This window comes from Carcharodon carcharias, chromosome 11 (genome assembly GCF_017639515.1).
Source record: "Carcharodon carcharias isolate sCarCar2 chromosome 11, sCarCar2.pri, whole genome shotgun sequence".
Classification (NCBI taxonomy): Eukaryota; Metazoa; Chordata; class Chondrichthyes; order Lamniformes; family Lamnidae; genus Carcharodon; species Carcharodon carcharias.
In genome coordinates, this window is record NC_054477.1 from 58,932,666 (window position 1) to 58,948,863 (window position 16,198).

The window sequence follows — 16,198 nt, forward strand, 5'->3', positions numbered from 1 at the left end:
AAGCCACCAACTAGGAATTGGATTCACGTTGTCTGGATAACTAATTTTATTAGAGACACACAATACGAGTTCTCGCTAAAAGCAACTTATAGCGGACCAGTAGATGTCAAAATGCAAAAATTACATTGCTTCATAGAGTATGGCTAACTTTCACATTGACTGCCATTATAACACTATGCATTCATCTGTACATTTATGCCAATTTATGGAACTTTACAAGGCAACATGGGAAAGAAAGCTGCAGTTACATTTATTTCAAAATTATACAGATACTGTCTTTCACTAATTTTGCTGTGTTGCAGAAAATTGCAAATAAAATTGACACTGTAGCAACTAAGTTAAAATAAATCATGTTATCAACGTGCTTTTGTGTAACATATAGAAAATAGTTAGTTATTTCTTATTTTGTAACACTTCTACTGTGAAAAAGAACAAGCATCCTTGAGGGCTTCGTCACCATCAGAAAGGTCATCAACAGTCTGTAAATTTTATTTCATGTACTCTATAGTGTATACATGATCACATTAATTCCAGGGAAACCGATTTGATCCACTTTAATTATTAGTATTCCACATTAATGAATTACCACCTTTTGCCAGTTATTCCAAGTTAAGGATTAGATTCAAAAGTATTAAGTGTTTACAATCTATATGGCATGTTTGATTGTAAATGCAAATTTAAGATAAATAAAGAAGACAAAAAAATCTACTGAAGAAAACAGACTTCACTGACCTTAAAATACCAGTCTATAAACCTTTTGCAACAATCATCACTACAAAAATCTCTTGCTTTTCCATCAATTTCTTTAGCTGCTGCCCGCTTACACATCTGGGAGCAGTAACTGCAGGTAACACAGCGTAGACCCAAACGTTTTGCGAAGTCCTGCTTATATAGAAGCTTACAGCCTGAAAACAGAGTTGTTTTTTAAGCAATCTTCAATCCATGTAAACAGATAAGATATATAAGCTTCAGTAAAATAACCCAACATTCCAGGGCTGGATAAAGTGATTAAAATACTTTTCCACCTAAGAGGTGAAATCTTTACCTAGTCTTATTTTTAATTTTTTCAACTTTGGCAATGTACTGCAATATATGCTTCCACTTTAGTTTCTCAATACCAACAAGAAAATGTATAAATTAACACCAAACTCTCTCCACAAAAGGCTATAAATGTTGAGTCAATATAAATTTTCAAGAGTGAGATTGAGATTTTAGTATCAAGAGAATGTGATCAAAGGCAGGAAAATGGAATTGAGGTATTGACCAGCCATGATTTAACTACATGGTAAATCAGCCTCTCGTGGCTGAAAGGGCTACCCCTGTTCCTATGCTCCGATACTAAATGTGTAAGGTTAAAAAGATGCTTCCAATCAAACATAAAAATCTTGGGAAAACATTCAAAATTACTTTTCCATCAACTTCAAATTTAAGCTACATATGGCAGTATAATGAAACCTACCTTCACTACAGAATGCTTTATTTACTCCAGAGAACTTCACAGTTTCATGTACAGTTTTCTCTTCCTGACAATATTCACAGTAAGACACTATGCAGTGCAGCTTCTTGTAATCCTCACAGCACATTTTGCTGCAGAACTGAAATACATGATTCTGAAAAAAAGTTAAATTACTATAATATATTTTTTCACTGGCAAAACAAACGAATCAAATTAGTGAAGGAACTGAGGATGAAAGCACTGTTGGCACCCCATTTTTAAAGCAGTGCTTGATGTAAGTTCTCTAAATTCTTCCCAAACAAGATTCATTAATCCAGTCTGTGTATAACAATCCCAAGTGGGAATTTTTCTATTTGTCACTATTCTAAACAATATTGCTAATTTTAAAGTTAATTGTACAGGGAGTGCTCCATGCTGGTTGTGAATGATTTTCCAAACTTATTTCATCTAGTATCCTTAATAGAGGAGAAATGGTATAAACCTAAAATTCAACTACCTTATCCCTGCTCCTCGTAACTTCATTTCCTGGAATCTCTGCCTTGCCACTCCTTCCCAACCTTGAAAAAACTTTGGATCCTCCTCTCCAAACATGCTTTTGTTATCTCCCAATTCTCTTTCTACTTCACCTGTTGCAATCTGGTTTCATCTTACTGTGAGACATCTCCTTGCTATAGCAAAAACTAATTTTCATACAGCATTTTTGAATTTGAACTCCTAAAGGAGAATCAGCAGTGTCATTGCCCCACAATACTACTCAGAACCCTTTTGCATCTAGTTATTGCACCTATTTTAAAATTTATCTTTGTCTTACCTCCCATTCCAACACTTCTGGCTTAGCACTGAATCCAGTCTTGCAGTAGGTACACTTCAGCTGCACCTCATTTGTTATGACCTGACCATTTGTTGTTGTTTGTACACTGTAAGACTAAAGCATGATCATGATAAATTTTGTGCCTACATTTATAACTTCTCCCTATTCTCTCCAGGTGTTTTTTTCAAGAGCCCTTGCCTCTATGCAAGTAGAAGACTGTGTGACCATTGCTTTGACAGCAATGATAGTCCAGTTATCAGTCCACTGTTAAGCATCCAATCTATCAATCCGGATGATAGTGATGACTGGGTGAAGTTCAAATTGATTGCAGGTTTCAAATGTAAACATTTTGAAGTAGAAAAAACTAAAAAAGAGGCTTCAGCTATGGCTAAGATCTATTGGTTAATCTAATGGAAATACAAGAGTGATGTGCTTCAACTGCATTTAAAAAGGTAATAAAATTGACAGCATGTTCATGTCAGGTATGGCATGATTTATTTAGATCTTGGATGGATCTTTTCAACAACATTATGCATTTACCACAGAGCAAAGAAGATATCTAACAAGCCAACCTTTGTAAGTGATGCAAAATCTGCTATTTATGAGTATTACCTACTTCAAAAATAACTGTCATACAAACATCTTTGTTCAATGCATATACTTGCATATATGCACCTGTGAGATTTAATGTGGAAGAGGGGATCTGAACTACACATTCTTTCCTGTATCATATAGGTACTGCAAAACTGAAAACTTACTCAAAGGCTTTAAAACAGTTGACATGAGCCAAGATTTACATAAGGTGACATAGATCACAAAACTGATGTCAAATAATTTAACAAAAAGAGCAAAACATATAAACCTGAAATTTAGCCACACAGCTAGAGCTGCAGAAGTTGTACAGTTTTCCATCAGGCATTGTGGCTTGATATTGAGGTAAAGCGCTTCTTTTACAGAAGTGGCAAGAACCCATACCTAAAGCAAAATGGAAAAATCTGCTGTGAGATTTCAAGGTGCAACATGGTGACCTCAGTGCAAAAACTCGAAAAATCATAATCATAGCATTAAGCTTCTACCAAATGTGAGCCCATTTCTACCTTAGTAACTTCTGGCAACAATTTGCCAGCTAGAACATCAGTTCATTCATTGTCAGAAATAAAAAGGCTAGAAAGCTGAGAGCAGTAGATTGACCAGGGAAAGGTACCAAGGAATTCTGGGAAACTGGTTCAGTTGGCTACAATATTCCAAACAGGGAAGAACTGATTTACAAAGCATGATGAGATACAGCATACTCTGCAAGAGGTGGATCTGAGATCATGGTCAGAAGAGTTAGTGGCAAGAGGCAAGTACAGCATACGAGCTAAGATTAGAGAAAACATGGAAAACTGGGAGGTAAACTTGGAACAACAAGCAGTATCATGTTATCTGAGCAGACCAGGGATCACAGGTGAGCCTAATCCTGATTCCACCAGGGTTGTCCAACATTTTGTCGAAGTGGACCATTTAGCTGTCTATCATACAGAACCAAAGAGGATAAACGATTGCAGTACAAAACCCAAAACCTAAAATTCAAGGAATACTTCAGTTTGAAATTTTCAATTATACGGAATTGATTAAAAAAACTCCACGTAAGGATTTGTGTAACTTGAGATACTTTTCGGGCCATTTTACAGAAACAATTTGTTTATAGATCAAAATATATCATGTTTGGCTATATTAGCCCTTTTTAAATTGATAGCCAATTTTTATTACATTCATATTTTAAAATATTGCAATTATGCACATTTATCAACATCCTTTAAATGTGCATTTAAGTAATTTATCCGTTTTGTGCTGATCCATAAAATTCCAACAGGCAAGCCTAATTACCTGCGAAATACAAGCACAATTAGACAAGCACAATTAAACTTAGGACAGAGTCGCCCCAGATTTGCACTAAGTGCAGCAGCGGATGGGAAAAAGAATGTTTTATCCACCAGCTGCAATGGCTGCTTTTCACGCCATATCATCCCAATCCCATGTCATTAATCATGCATTCCTGGGAAACACACTATTTCAATGGCAGCGGGCTCTCATTCATCTGCCACACCGTTACCTCGCTGCCTCCTCACGCTGGGTGCTATAATGTGCAGCCATGGGCACACCGCGCAGTGTTTCCAGACCAGAACTGCTGCACAGAAGACATGGCCTGAAAGGCAAGATGGCTGCAGCCCCCCCGATTTAGTGACGTGTCCCTGAAACGCCTTTTCGACGCTGTGGAGGCTTGCCGTGGTGTCCTCTACCCCCGCTCTGGGCAAAGGCCAGCAAACAAGGTCATCAATCCTGCACGGGAAGCAGTGACAGTGGTGGTCAGTGCCAACACCTTGCAAAAGAAAAGCTACTCGGTGTCACAGGAGGATGAAAGGGATCGTCCGTTCTGACAGGGTAAGTCACTCTTCTCAGCACTCTCAACTCTCACGCTCACAAACCCATCACACATCCACAGGGATTTCACAAGGGACAATACCACTAATTCTCACACACACCCTCATCAGGCTCATATCCTTTCGAGCTCGCGAACTCATCCCGTCCATGGCTCTGCTCAACACACAAATATTCCATGCAGTGCCATGTGTCCTGCTCACACTCTCTTCATCTGTTTTCATACAGGAGAAGCTGGCTCAAAGCAGCAGGGAGAGGTCCCAGGCCAGGGGTAGAGCGGCCCACGTTAGGGCCCTGCAGCAGGGGGAGGCGAGTTCAGTTGAGCTCCCCGGCTCTCAGAGAATGCTGGGACACAGGCATTTGGGAGGTCTGAGTCAGATGACAAGCCGCTAGATTCAGCCTTCCAACTCATCGTGGAGAGTCAGCAGGAGGCAGGGGAAACTCACACAGAACTGTTGGAAGCCCTTAACAGAGTGGCTCGCAAGTCAGAAGAGTGTATCCACCTGATCTCTGATTAAATGGCACCCTCATGTGCATGTATCAGGTCTCCATTTGGAACGATGGTGGATGCCATGGAGACCCTGGTCCAGCAGAACGCAGAGATGCGCGCAGACCTGCATTCTATCGTGGAAGCCATGGGTGACTTCCTGCAGTGGCAAAGCAAGAGGGAAACGTGCAGCTAGTCATCTCTCTATGTGCTCCTTCCCCTCAAAGGTCTCAGACTGAGCTGACCTGTATTCTGCCAGTAACACCTACTCTGGACCCACAACCGTTGCCACTCCCTTTGCCTTTTGTTACATGACATCTTTGGTATTTAATCTCTACCCTTGGCCCACTCCTGACCTTTCTTTTTGTTCCACCTGCCCCTCACCCTTTTTCAACAGCATAATACTCATCACATTTCTACTTCTTCTGTTCCAATGAAGAGTCATATTAGGCTTGAATGGTCAACTCTGTTTCTCTCTCCACAGATACTGCCAGACCTGTTGAGATTTTCCAGCAATTTCTGTTTTTATTTCGGATCTCCAGCACACGTATTATTTTTTTAAATTTTATGTTTGTAGTGGAGTTCCCCAGGGGTCAGTGTCGGGGTTCTTGCCTTTCCTGATATATATCAATGACCTAGACCTTGTTGTACAGGGCATAATTTCAAAGTCTGCAGATGATACAAAACTTAGGAAGCATTGTGAACTGCGAGGAGGATAGTGTAGAACTTCAACAAGTACATAGAGAAGTTGGTGGATTGGGTAGACAGATGAAGTTCAATATGGATAAGTGTGAAGGGATTAACTTTGGTAGGAAGAACATGGAGAGTCAAGATAAAATAAAGGGCACAATTCTAAGGGGATACAGGAGCAGAGGGACCTGGGTGTATATGTTCATAAATCATTAAAGATGGCGGGACAGTTTGAGAGAGCTGTTAATAAAGCATACAGTATACTATGCTTTATTAATGGGGCTAGAATAGAAGAGCAAGGAGGTTACGTTGAACTACTATAGGACACAAGTTCGGCCTCAGCTGGAGTACTGCATCTGGTTCTGAGTGTTGCATTTTAGGAAGGATGTGAGAGCATTGGAAAGAGTGCAGAAAAGATTCATGAGAAAGATTCCAGAGACGAGGAACTTCATAATGAAGATAGATTGGAAAAGTTAGGATGTTTTTCCGAGGAGAAAAAAAGTCCGACAGGAGATCTGATAGCAGCATTCAAAATCATGAGGGGTCTCGACAGAACAGATAGGGAGTAACTGTTCCCACTTGTGAAAGGACTGAGAATGACAGGGCACAGGTTTAAATCAATTAGCAAAAGAAGCCAAAACATGAGGAAAAATTTTTTTTACGCAGCGAGGGGTTATGGTCCGGAATGCACTGTCTGCAAAGACTGGTGGATTGTATCAAACAGCATGTGTCTTCCGCTGTTCACAACGGGCAAGATACAGACAATCAGCCCATGCTTACAAAACTCAAAAAAAGTGTCCAACATTAGATGTGATTCCGTGACTGGACAACATTTGCTAAAAAATCCTCGTGCTAAGAATTACACTGACAACCAATTTAAAATTGTCAGTAGGGCTCACAGTGTGCCGCATTTACGTGTATTGGAAGCTAAATATATTAATATACAGGGCCCTGTTCTTTGCAGACAAAAAGAACATATACACGCATTGCACCTATTTCAGTTAAACAAAATAAGTGATAGCAGTCACTGGTTCATTCGTCAGGGCAATGTCTTGACTAATCAGAGTCAAGCTGCCTGGCTTAAATTTCAAACAAGGCTTGGCAGTTAAGTGTCAGCAACCATCAACTGGTACATTCTCCATGGCAACACCTCTATCAATCAGAGTCCACTTGCCACTCAATTAGTACTCTCTTCTCAGACAGTATAAATTGTTGTTCCCTTTACATTTGGTATCCTTGTGAATTGTCCTATGAATGTAAGACAAAAAGCTTCGACAAAAATGTCTCTTAATTCAGCAATGCTCAAGTTCTGTTCTACCAAACGACTATATTTCACAATAGTCAGGTACATTAACAAGACAAATAACTTATTAAATCTGCCTGATAGGAACTACAGAAATAAACTAAAGGACTCTACAACCTTATCCAGCATGAATAGGTAATACAAAGACGATACGGAGTTGTGGTTTACCTGTTGGCTTTGGGCATCTTGTTTTGTGTACGGACATGCAAGCAACTGAACAGTATGCTTCAATATTCCGACCAGCTTCTACACGTTGAGTCATGTCAAAGCTTCTACACGGAGTTCTGCATGCTGTGCAGGGAATTATTTTGCTGCATTTCTAAAGGCAAGGTAAAAATATTAAGTTGAAGTGGCAAAGTAAAGTCTCAAAATCTACCAGTGTATTTTTTTTTAAAGTTTAGTACTGAAACTCCATCTCTAGCAATTACTGACCAAAATTACATAGTGGCATAAAAAATTCTAACTGCGAAGGTATACATTAGGATAGCTATGAAGCAACTAGAAAGATTAACATTTTGACGCTACTTAATTCTGCATGTGAGTGGCAATTTGCTATTTCTAACTGTAAGGAATGAAAATATAGTTCAAAAAAGACTTTGATGACTCAATGAAGGTGTGGCACTGAACCACATAGATCAGGAAGAGCAAGAATTTAATCCTTGTTTGTGAATAAGCCAGCTTGACTCAGTCAGAGCAGCACTAAGAAAGCCACATCTAGCCTATAGCGCTGTGACTGGAAGTGCGGAATATTTCAGACAGGGCAGAACTGAGGGTTTCCCACACTAGCTCCCGAATGAAGGGCTATAATGTTTCTGTCAAGCTTGGCTTTGCAACTTGCGAAAGCATGTAGATTTCCTGGAATACAATCCATTCTTGGTTCAGCAATGTAAAGCTCAGAAAAATGGTGGATGAGTAAGGAATTAAGGAGGGGACAAAATAACAGGATCCCTGTTTTTGACCGCTATCCTAGGATCTCTTACATAAAGTAAATGTGATGCTTATGAATAGCAGGTAGGCTCAGCGGTGGTGCCAATATTCAGTTCCTGGGATCTAGCATGACGAACAGTCCCTTGGCTAAAGTACTGGAGGGCTGCCAGCATCTTTGAAACTACATCTTCTGGAGAGAGCAGGAACATAAACAACACTGTCAAAAGAATCAAAGTGGAAAAGGAGAAAGATGTGTTTGTAACTTTCTTCAAATGAAGTTCTTGAGTGGATGTTAGGGACTGCAAAAAGTAAGTCAAAGCTAACATAATTGCCAAGTTTTCCTCCCTTCTGCATGGGTTGGAGGGAGAGGGATTGAAATGAGTATCTAGCCTGAAGCTAGTGCCTCCATACACACAAGTTCAAGAATTTGTTGAAAAAATGTTTTATCTTTATAAGGAACAACACAGCAATTCATAATTGATCAAAGCTTGGGGTAGTATTTTGATGCCGATGAAGTAGTCACTAGAGGCCTCAGTCACTTATTTTAATCAGTTGAATGTAATCATACTGCCACTTGTCCAATTGTTTTTAAGGCTATAAAAACTGAAGATTTTCCAGATTAAAAATTTGGCAGATGTGTTGAATTCTTCTGCAAGTATTTACCAAAACATGTAGCTTGGTTTATACACCTGTAAGCATAAGCTACTTGTAATTTGTTCTAGAATTTGAACCACAAGGGATTATTGGACATGTTCATCAGTTCAATAGACACAAAGCAGTGAACAAATTACCTGTTTAAAATCATTGAGGCATCTGGGACTACAGAATCTTTTGTGATGGCCATCATGGAAAAGAAAGTGATTTCCAGATCCTTTATTATAACAGTATATCCCACACTGATCACAGCAGTTCATTACAAGTCCATTGGCTTGTCTATATTTGTTGAAACAAACATCACTGCAAAGTTTGTGGACGAAATTTTTAAAGCTTACTTCATGTCGAATCTAAAAAAGAAATGTGGATTAACATCATCTAGGTTGCACGCTTGGACTTGTAAATTATCTGCCAGGTTTTGTATGCCCTTTTTAACAGTTATTTTCTAAGTTTGCGTTCAAGTAATGGGCAAAGGTCCTTTAAGAAATAAAAATTAAGTGATTGCAGCAAACTGCGCTATATTCTCCCCAATTCTCTGGTCCCAGGCTGTGAACCAAGGCAATAAATAGAGGAAGTATACAACCAGTCCAAGACCCAGCCAATCATGTTAAACTAGGTGTTAGGACACAAAGCATAGCATAATTCTCAAATATTCCTTTCTCTATCCAGCAGCACAATTCAGGTGCATAGCTTGGCAACAGTGGGGAAAAAAACAGAAACTCCCTTAAAATGGTTTACATTCAATATTTAAAAGCTCAACTGCAAACGGGTCAGAGTTGATAACAAAGATTTAGGTAACTATTTATTGATGTTTGTTTGTTGTTCTTCAGCTGCTGGTTCCAATAACATTAAGGCACTTTGTTTGATCATTGGGTCTTCCTACCTTCCACCTAACTGTTACTTAGCTTACTGAATAGAAAACGGATAGTGCAGTGATAAAAAATATGACTAGCCCAGCACATTCGCAGAATGTTGCTCTCCAGAAGACCAAATGCTCATCACAAAAGTAAATAAGCACACATCGCTTAGGCTGCTTTCTCTTTCCAAGACTCAGTCTGCGCTGAATGACCAGATTATGACCATCATCCGATTATTGAAATTAAACAGTCTTGGTGCTCTTTCCAAAACATTCTTTATTATTTTATTAAGAAAATTATTTTGTTGGGACAGGAGGAATGCGCAGTTTATCTAGCCCCACTGCTCCATAGGTCGCACCATCAGTGTAAATGTTTAATTCACTTACTAAATTGGCCAATTATTTACCTTCGCTACTGTCAGACCCAAAATAAAAGGAGACTTTAACCAGGTTTCTTTCAATAAACTCAAAATGATTGATTTATTATAAACCAAAACTTCTTTTTAAAACAAGTTGAAAGAATTGGTTACCACACAATTTGTAACCTGGAAGTGTAACCATCCATCCCTTTTAAAATTCCCCTGCACACACGCACATACAAAAAAAGGACAAACAAAAAGGGTCTCTGCAGAGATGGGCAGTTGAAGAAAAAACTTTATAAAAATGATAAAGTTCACAGGGTTTTCATGCTGTTGATCTGGTGCTCCCTCATGCGAGGATGGGTCATTAATCTCAATAGATGTCTGGAGGTTCTCACCAACAGAGTTTCAGTGTGGAGGGAAATAGAGCCAGATCAATCCTCCTTGTCTTAGCTTCTTGGGTTTCCAAACACTGACAAGTTGCACTGAGATGAGGATTCCTAGCTGGGTACTGATAATCTCACTGTATTTAGCAAGACAAGGAGTGCGAAAGATGGGCAGCTTTACCCCTTCTCAGTTCATTCCTAACTGAGTTCAACTCCACAAGTTCAAAACATAAAGCTCCTCCGTGCGATGATTTCCAGTAAATCACCAAATGCCTTTAAAACATTTTCTTCCCATCAATTAAAGTAATTGCAGTTTAAGAAGACAAACATTTCTCCTCCACAATTGCCATGATGATCATTTAGCTGACATCATTGTGATTTCTTGGAAAAGGCATGCTTGCTCCGGTCCAAGATGATCTTATTACATTTTTAAAAAAATCCAGTTCAGCATCCAAATGCCCAAATAATGCAATGTCCTTCCAAATTAAAAAATGTATAGTTCCTGTAGATTTGGTTCCAACATGGCTCTGTCCATGAGAAATGAAACGCCATTTCCAAATGTGTTTCATTACAAAGTACACAGGGAAAACATACACAATATATAAAACAAAATTCAGACATGCACTCACTCAGTCATTCACTCCTTATACAGAATCTGTACAGTTTTCTCCGATTTTCTCGATTTCCAGATGACTCTACAAAATTACATTCTTGATAACGTATCAGCATTTATATTATTCTTCCCAGCAATATGAACAATCTTTAAGTTTTAGAGCAGTATTAGCAAGCTCCATTGAACAGTCTGTCATTGAGTCTTAAATTTTTTTCACAAAGGCCAAGGGATTATGGTCAGCATATAGTACTGTTTCTTTACAGCCATGACAGATATATGTCTCAAAATGTTTCAGACCCAGTAACAATCCCAGGGTTTTCTTTTCTACCAGAGTATCTCTTTTAATGCTGATTTAATTTTTTTTTAGAAAGTACCCCATTGCCTTCTCTATGCCCGATTCATCTTCTTGCAATAACACCGCACCTACCCCCAAGTCACTAGTATCCATTGCCACCTTGAAGGGTTTATTGAAAATGGAGTGGCTAACACTGGTTCATTAGTTAGGATCGCCTTCAGCTTCTCAAAAGTTGTCCAGCACTTTATTGAACGTAATACCTTTGCCTTTTTCAATAAATCTGTTTGTGCAGCAGCTATTGTGCTGAAGTTTGGCATTAACTTATGATAAAAGATGAACATTTCTAAAAATCTCATTATTTCCTTTTTAGTTTTAGTGACAGAATTCAATCAAAGCCTGTACTTTTGGTGTACTTGGCCACACTTGCCCCTGCCTTATGAAATACGCTAGATAAGTTACTCATGCTTTCGTGAACTTACTCTTGGCAAGGTTCATTACCAGATCTGCCAACCAACTGTAATTGTTTAAATAGGGCTTCCAATTGTTTTAGATGATCTTTCCAGGTGTTGTTGTAAATCAATACATTATCCAAGTAAACTACACAATTAGGAACACTAGCTGCAATTTTATTCATTAGTTTTTGGAAACTAGCTGGAGCATTTTTAGCACGAGTGGCATTACTCAGCATTGGTGCAGCTCGTTCGGCATGATGAAAGCCGATATCTCCTTAGTTTGCAATGTTAAAGGTACCTGCCAGTATCCTTTCAATAAATCTATTTTAGTAAGGAAAGTGGCCAAACCTGTCAATACAATCTTCCAATCAAGGAATTGGGTAGGAATCAGATTTTGTTATTGCACTTACCTTTCTATAATCTATGCAGATTTTGGTTGACCCATCAGGTATTGGCACTAACAGTACAGGAAAACTCCAACTGCTTTAACTAGGTTCAATTAGATGATTTTCTAACATATAGTGAATTTCTGCTTCAACTTGAGCTTGTTTCTCTGGACTTGAAACAATGAAGATGTTGTTTGATAAGGAGATTCCCCTACATCCACATCATACATGACTAAGGTTATACACCCTGGTTTATCCCTACAGATTCCTTTAAATTCTATAAGTAACCTTACTAGGATCCTCTCGCTGTCCTGCCTCTAAATACAAAAATATGATGTCTAACTGTCCTGATATTTGATTGTTAGCTAACTGGATAGCAGGAGGTTCGATTGTGTCTAAGTCTTCTTCCGCCTCACTTTCGCTGTCTCTTCGGTCTTCCACTGTGCTTACACCTTGATATACCTGTTCCTTCTTATCTTCTTCCCTACGATGGTATTGTTTTAACATATCGACATGACACAGCCAATTCTTTTTCCTGTGATCTGTGGTGTCCATCAAATAATTCACTTTACCAACCCTCTTGATTACCTTGTATGGACTATTGAACCGTGCTTTCAGAGGTTCTCCTTGTAAAGGCAATAACACTAACACTTCACCCATGGTTGTAATGTTCAGATTGCAGCTTGCTTATCTGCCCATTCCTTCATCTGCAGGTCTGTGAGGAGGTCTCCACTTCCTCATTAGTATCCCATTTTTAATATAACAACATTCTGGAACTTACTCAGCTTCAGCTTCAGTTTGGACTGATTTTGCCATCTTACTTAACTTCAGATTGGCTTGTTAAGCCTTAATTACAGCAGATTTACTAAACATCTCTTTTGGATTATCCAAGTCTTTAAAGAAAGTTTCAGCTAACCAAATATCTGTCTGTGGTATCACTTTGACCTCAGATGATGGACTTTGCTTAGCCATTGCTCGGGTCATCACACATGAAGGAAAAATTCCTGGAAACTTTTCCTGTAACTAGCTTTGCTCTGGCTAAATCATTTCCCAGGAGTAAGTCAACTCCATTATACGGGTAACTCTGAACAACCCCTACCATCACTGTCCCAGACATTAGGCCACACTCCAACTGCAGCCGGTACAAAGGTACGGGTATATACTCCCCGCCAATACCATTTATTAAAACTTTAGCTTTTAACGTGCTTTCTGGGGGAAAAGTTATGCCTTTAACTTTTTTTGTCTCGACAAAAATTCTTTATAACTCTTATGTATCTTACTCACCTTTCCCGAACTCTCAGCAGTGTTCACACTTGGTTTTACAGCTGTTTTAACACTATTACTTGAGCTGTAGCATTTTTAGTCAAGGCTCCCTTTTCTGAATCACCTTTACGTACCCCAGTAAGTCCCATAAATTTCCTGCACAACTTCCAGCAACCTGCACAAACATGCCCCACCCTGTTACAATGGAAACACTTAGGCCTTTGAATATCACTTCCAGCTTCAGCAACTTACTTTCCGGTCTGAGGAGGAAATCCCAGAGCATTCCCAGCTTTTCCTACTCTTCCCTGGCTACTTGCCTTCCTTTCATCTTTTCACGTTTTATCCACTGATTTGTGGGGGGTGATGGACAAAGGGTTTGGGTTTATGGACCAACTCATAATCGCTAGCCATCTCCGCTGCCTGTCTAGCTGTTGCAACCTTCTGGTCTTCAACAAAGGTTCTAACTACTGGAGGAAGTGAATTTTAAAATTCTTTCAGGAGAATTCTTTCCAAGAGTTTCATATGTTGCAGCTACCCTTAATGCCCATATCCAACGGCCAAAATTGCTTTCCTTTACCCTCTCAAATTCAATATAGATCTGCCCAGGCTGTTTCCTTATGTTTTGACATTTCTGCTTGTATGCCTCAGGGACAAACTCATAAGCACTAAGAATAGCCTTTTGTACTGCATCATAATCCACAGAAATTTCTTCTGAAAGTGATGCATAAACCTCATGAGCTCTACCCAAAAACCTACTTTGTAGGAGCAATGTCCAGTTTCTTTTGGCTACTTCATTTGCTTAGCTACCTGCTCATATAAATAAATAATGCCTCTACATCCCTTTCCTCAAACTTTGGAAGGGTTTGTACAAGTTTAAACATCTCTACTGGGCTTTGGGTTGGGGGTGTTTTTTTTTTTAAATTATCAGAACCTTCCCCAGGATCTGAGGTCTCTTTTTATAATTCCAGCCTTTTAAGTAGGTATTCCCTTCTCGTTCCTTCCTTGCTAACTTCTCTCTCTGGAGGTTAAGTTCAAGCCTTTTCATTTCTCTTTATTTTCCTTTTTCCTCCAATTCAAGATGTTTCAGTTGCTTTTTGTGTTCAAGTTGCTTTATTTGCAACCGACTCCCAGCTAACTCAATTGACTCATCCCCTTGAGAACGTGGTCTCTCTTGTATCCCTTCTAATCTCAAATGCTGCACCATTACCTCAACTATGTTTGCTTTCCTTGCCCCCGACGGTTAAGTCTAACAGCATCTTATCTGCCAATTCCATTTGCTTAGTTTTGGTTACTTTTGTAAACCAGTCAGGGTTAAATCTTCCATCAATAGAAAAGCCTTAGCAACTTCCAAAGTTATTTTGGTTTACTACATATACAAAACCTGATACCTGTCCTTTTATCCTTTACCAATTATTATTCCGAGTCCAATCACCCATTGTCTGCGTTTAAAAATCCTGCAATAGCCCCCAATCTATATTAGGACCAGGATAGGAGGAGTGCACAGTTTATCTAGCCCCACTGCTCCATAGGTTGTACCATTAGTGTAAATGTTTAATTCACTTACCAAAATGACCAATGATTTACCTTTGCTACTGTTAGACCCAGGATAAAGGAGACTTTAACCAGGCTTCTTTCAATAAACTCAGTTGTAAACAAGTTGCAACAACTGGTTAACACAAAATTTGTAATCTGGAAGTGTAACTAGCTATCCTTTTTAAAATTCCCCAGTGCGCGCATGAGCACGCACATAAACAGAAATGGGTGGTTGAAGGAATATATAAAATGGATAAAGTTCACAGGGTTTTGGCGCTGTTGATCTGGTGCTCCCTAATGCAAGAACTGGTTGCTAGAACTAGAGGCAGATCAATCCTTCTTGTCTCAGCCTCTAGAGTTTCCAAATACAGACAAATTCCACTGAAATGAGGATTCCTAGCTGGGTACCTATAATCACACTGTATTTCAAGCAAGGCAAGGGGAGCACAACTGGGCAACATTTCTCCTTCTCAGTTCATTCCCAACTGAGTTCAAAACAACAAGTTCAAAACATAAAGCTCCTCTTTCAGGCGATTTCCAGTAAATCACCAGGCCTTTGCCTTTAAAACTGTTTTTTTCCCATCAATTAAAGTGATTGCAGTTCAGATAGACAAATAGCACCACTCCACAATTGCCATGTTGGTCATTTGGCTGACGTGTTATTTCTTAGAAAAATCATGCTTGCTCCAGTCCAAGATGAACATCTTTTTTAAAAAAATTCAGGTCAGCTCCCAAGTGTCCAAATAATGCAATGTCCTTCCAAATTTAAAAAAATATAGTTCTTAAAGATATGGTTCCAACAATTTGCACTAATAATGCTTATCACATCTCTTATAAGAAAATAAGAAATATGAACAGGAATAATCCCTGCAGCCCTTTAAGCCTGCTTTGCCATTTAATAAGATCATGGCTGACCATCTACCTCAACTCCACCTCTGATAAAAAGTCACTGACCTGAAGTTTCTCTTGACATGCTGCCTGGCATACTGAATATATCCAGCATTTTCTGTTTTGCTTTCACCTTCCTGCGCTTTTGAATCATCACTGCAACCCCTCTAAGGCAAGTATACATTCGTTAGGTAAGATCAAAGCTGCACACAATGCTCCAGGATGTGTTCTCACTAAGGCCCTATATAATGAAACTGATAATTCTTCACTCTTAACTCCAATCCATTTGTAACAGCCAACATACCATTTGCTTTCCTAAACGTGTACCTGTTAACTTTCAGTAATTTGTGTACAAGGACAAGAATGTTTCTCTCTAAAACTATTCCTAGTCATTCACCATTTAAAAAATATTCTGTTG

General features: G+C 39.0%; 1 protein-coding gene across 5 annotated transcripts in view; it reads right to left on the reverse strand.

Moving 5' to 3' along the window:
• Nucleotides 1-16,198, reverse strand: part of zmym2 (zinc finger, MYM-type 2) — a 155,743-nt gene that overhangs the window by 75,183 nt on the left and 64,362 nt on the right. For 4 of the 5 annotated variants that reach the window (XR_005944404.1, XM_041198763.1, XM_041198764.1 and 1 more), the window contains exons 7-12: nt 8,887-9,099; nt 7,337-7,487; nt 3,130-3,242; nt 2,268-2,381; nt 1,460-1,610; nt 733-905 (exon numbers count right to left, since the gene is read on the reverse strand). Coding sequence is in view for 4 of the 5 variants with exons in the window: in XM_041198763.1 (XP_041054697.1) it covers nt 733-905; nt 1,460-1,610; nt 2,268-2,381; nt 3,130-3,242; nt 7,337-7,487; nt 8,887-9,099 (915 nt within the window). In the remaining variant the exon portion in view is untranslated. The remainder of the gene's footprint in view (nt 1-732; nt 906-1,459; nt 1,611-2,267; nt 2,382-3,129; nt 3,243-7,336; nt 7,488-8,886; nt 9,100-16,198) is intronic. The other variant, XM_041198766.1, reaches the window with a different exon arrangement.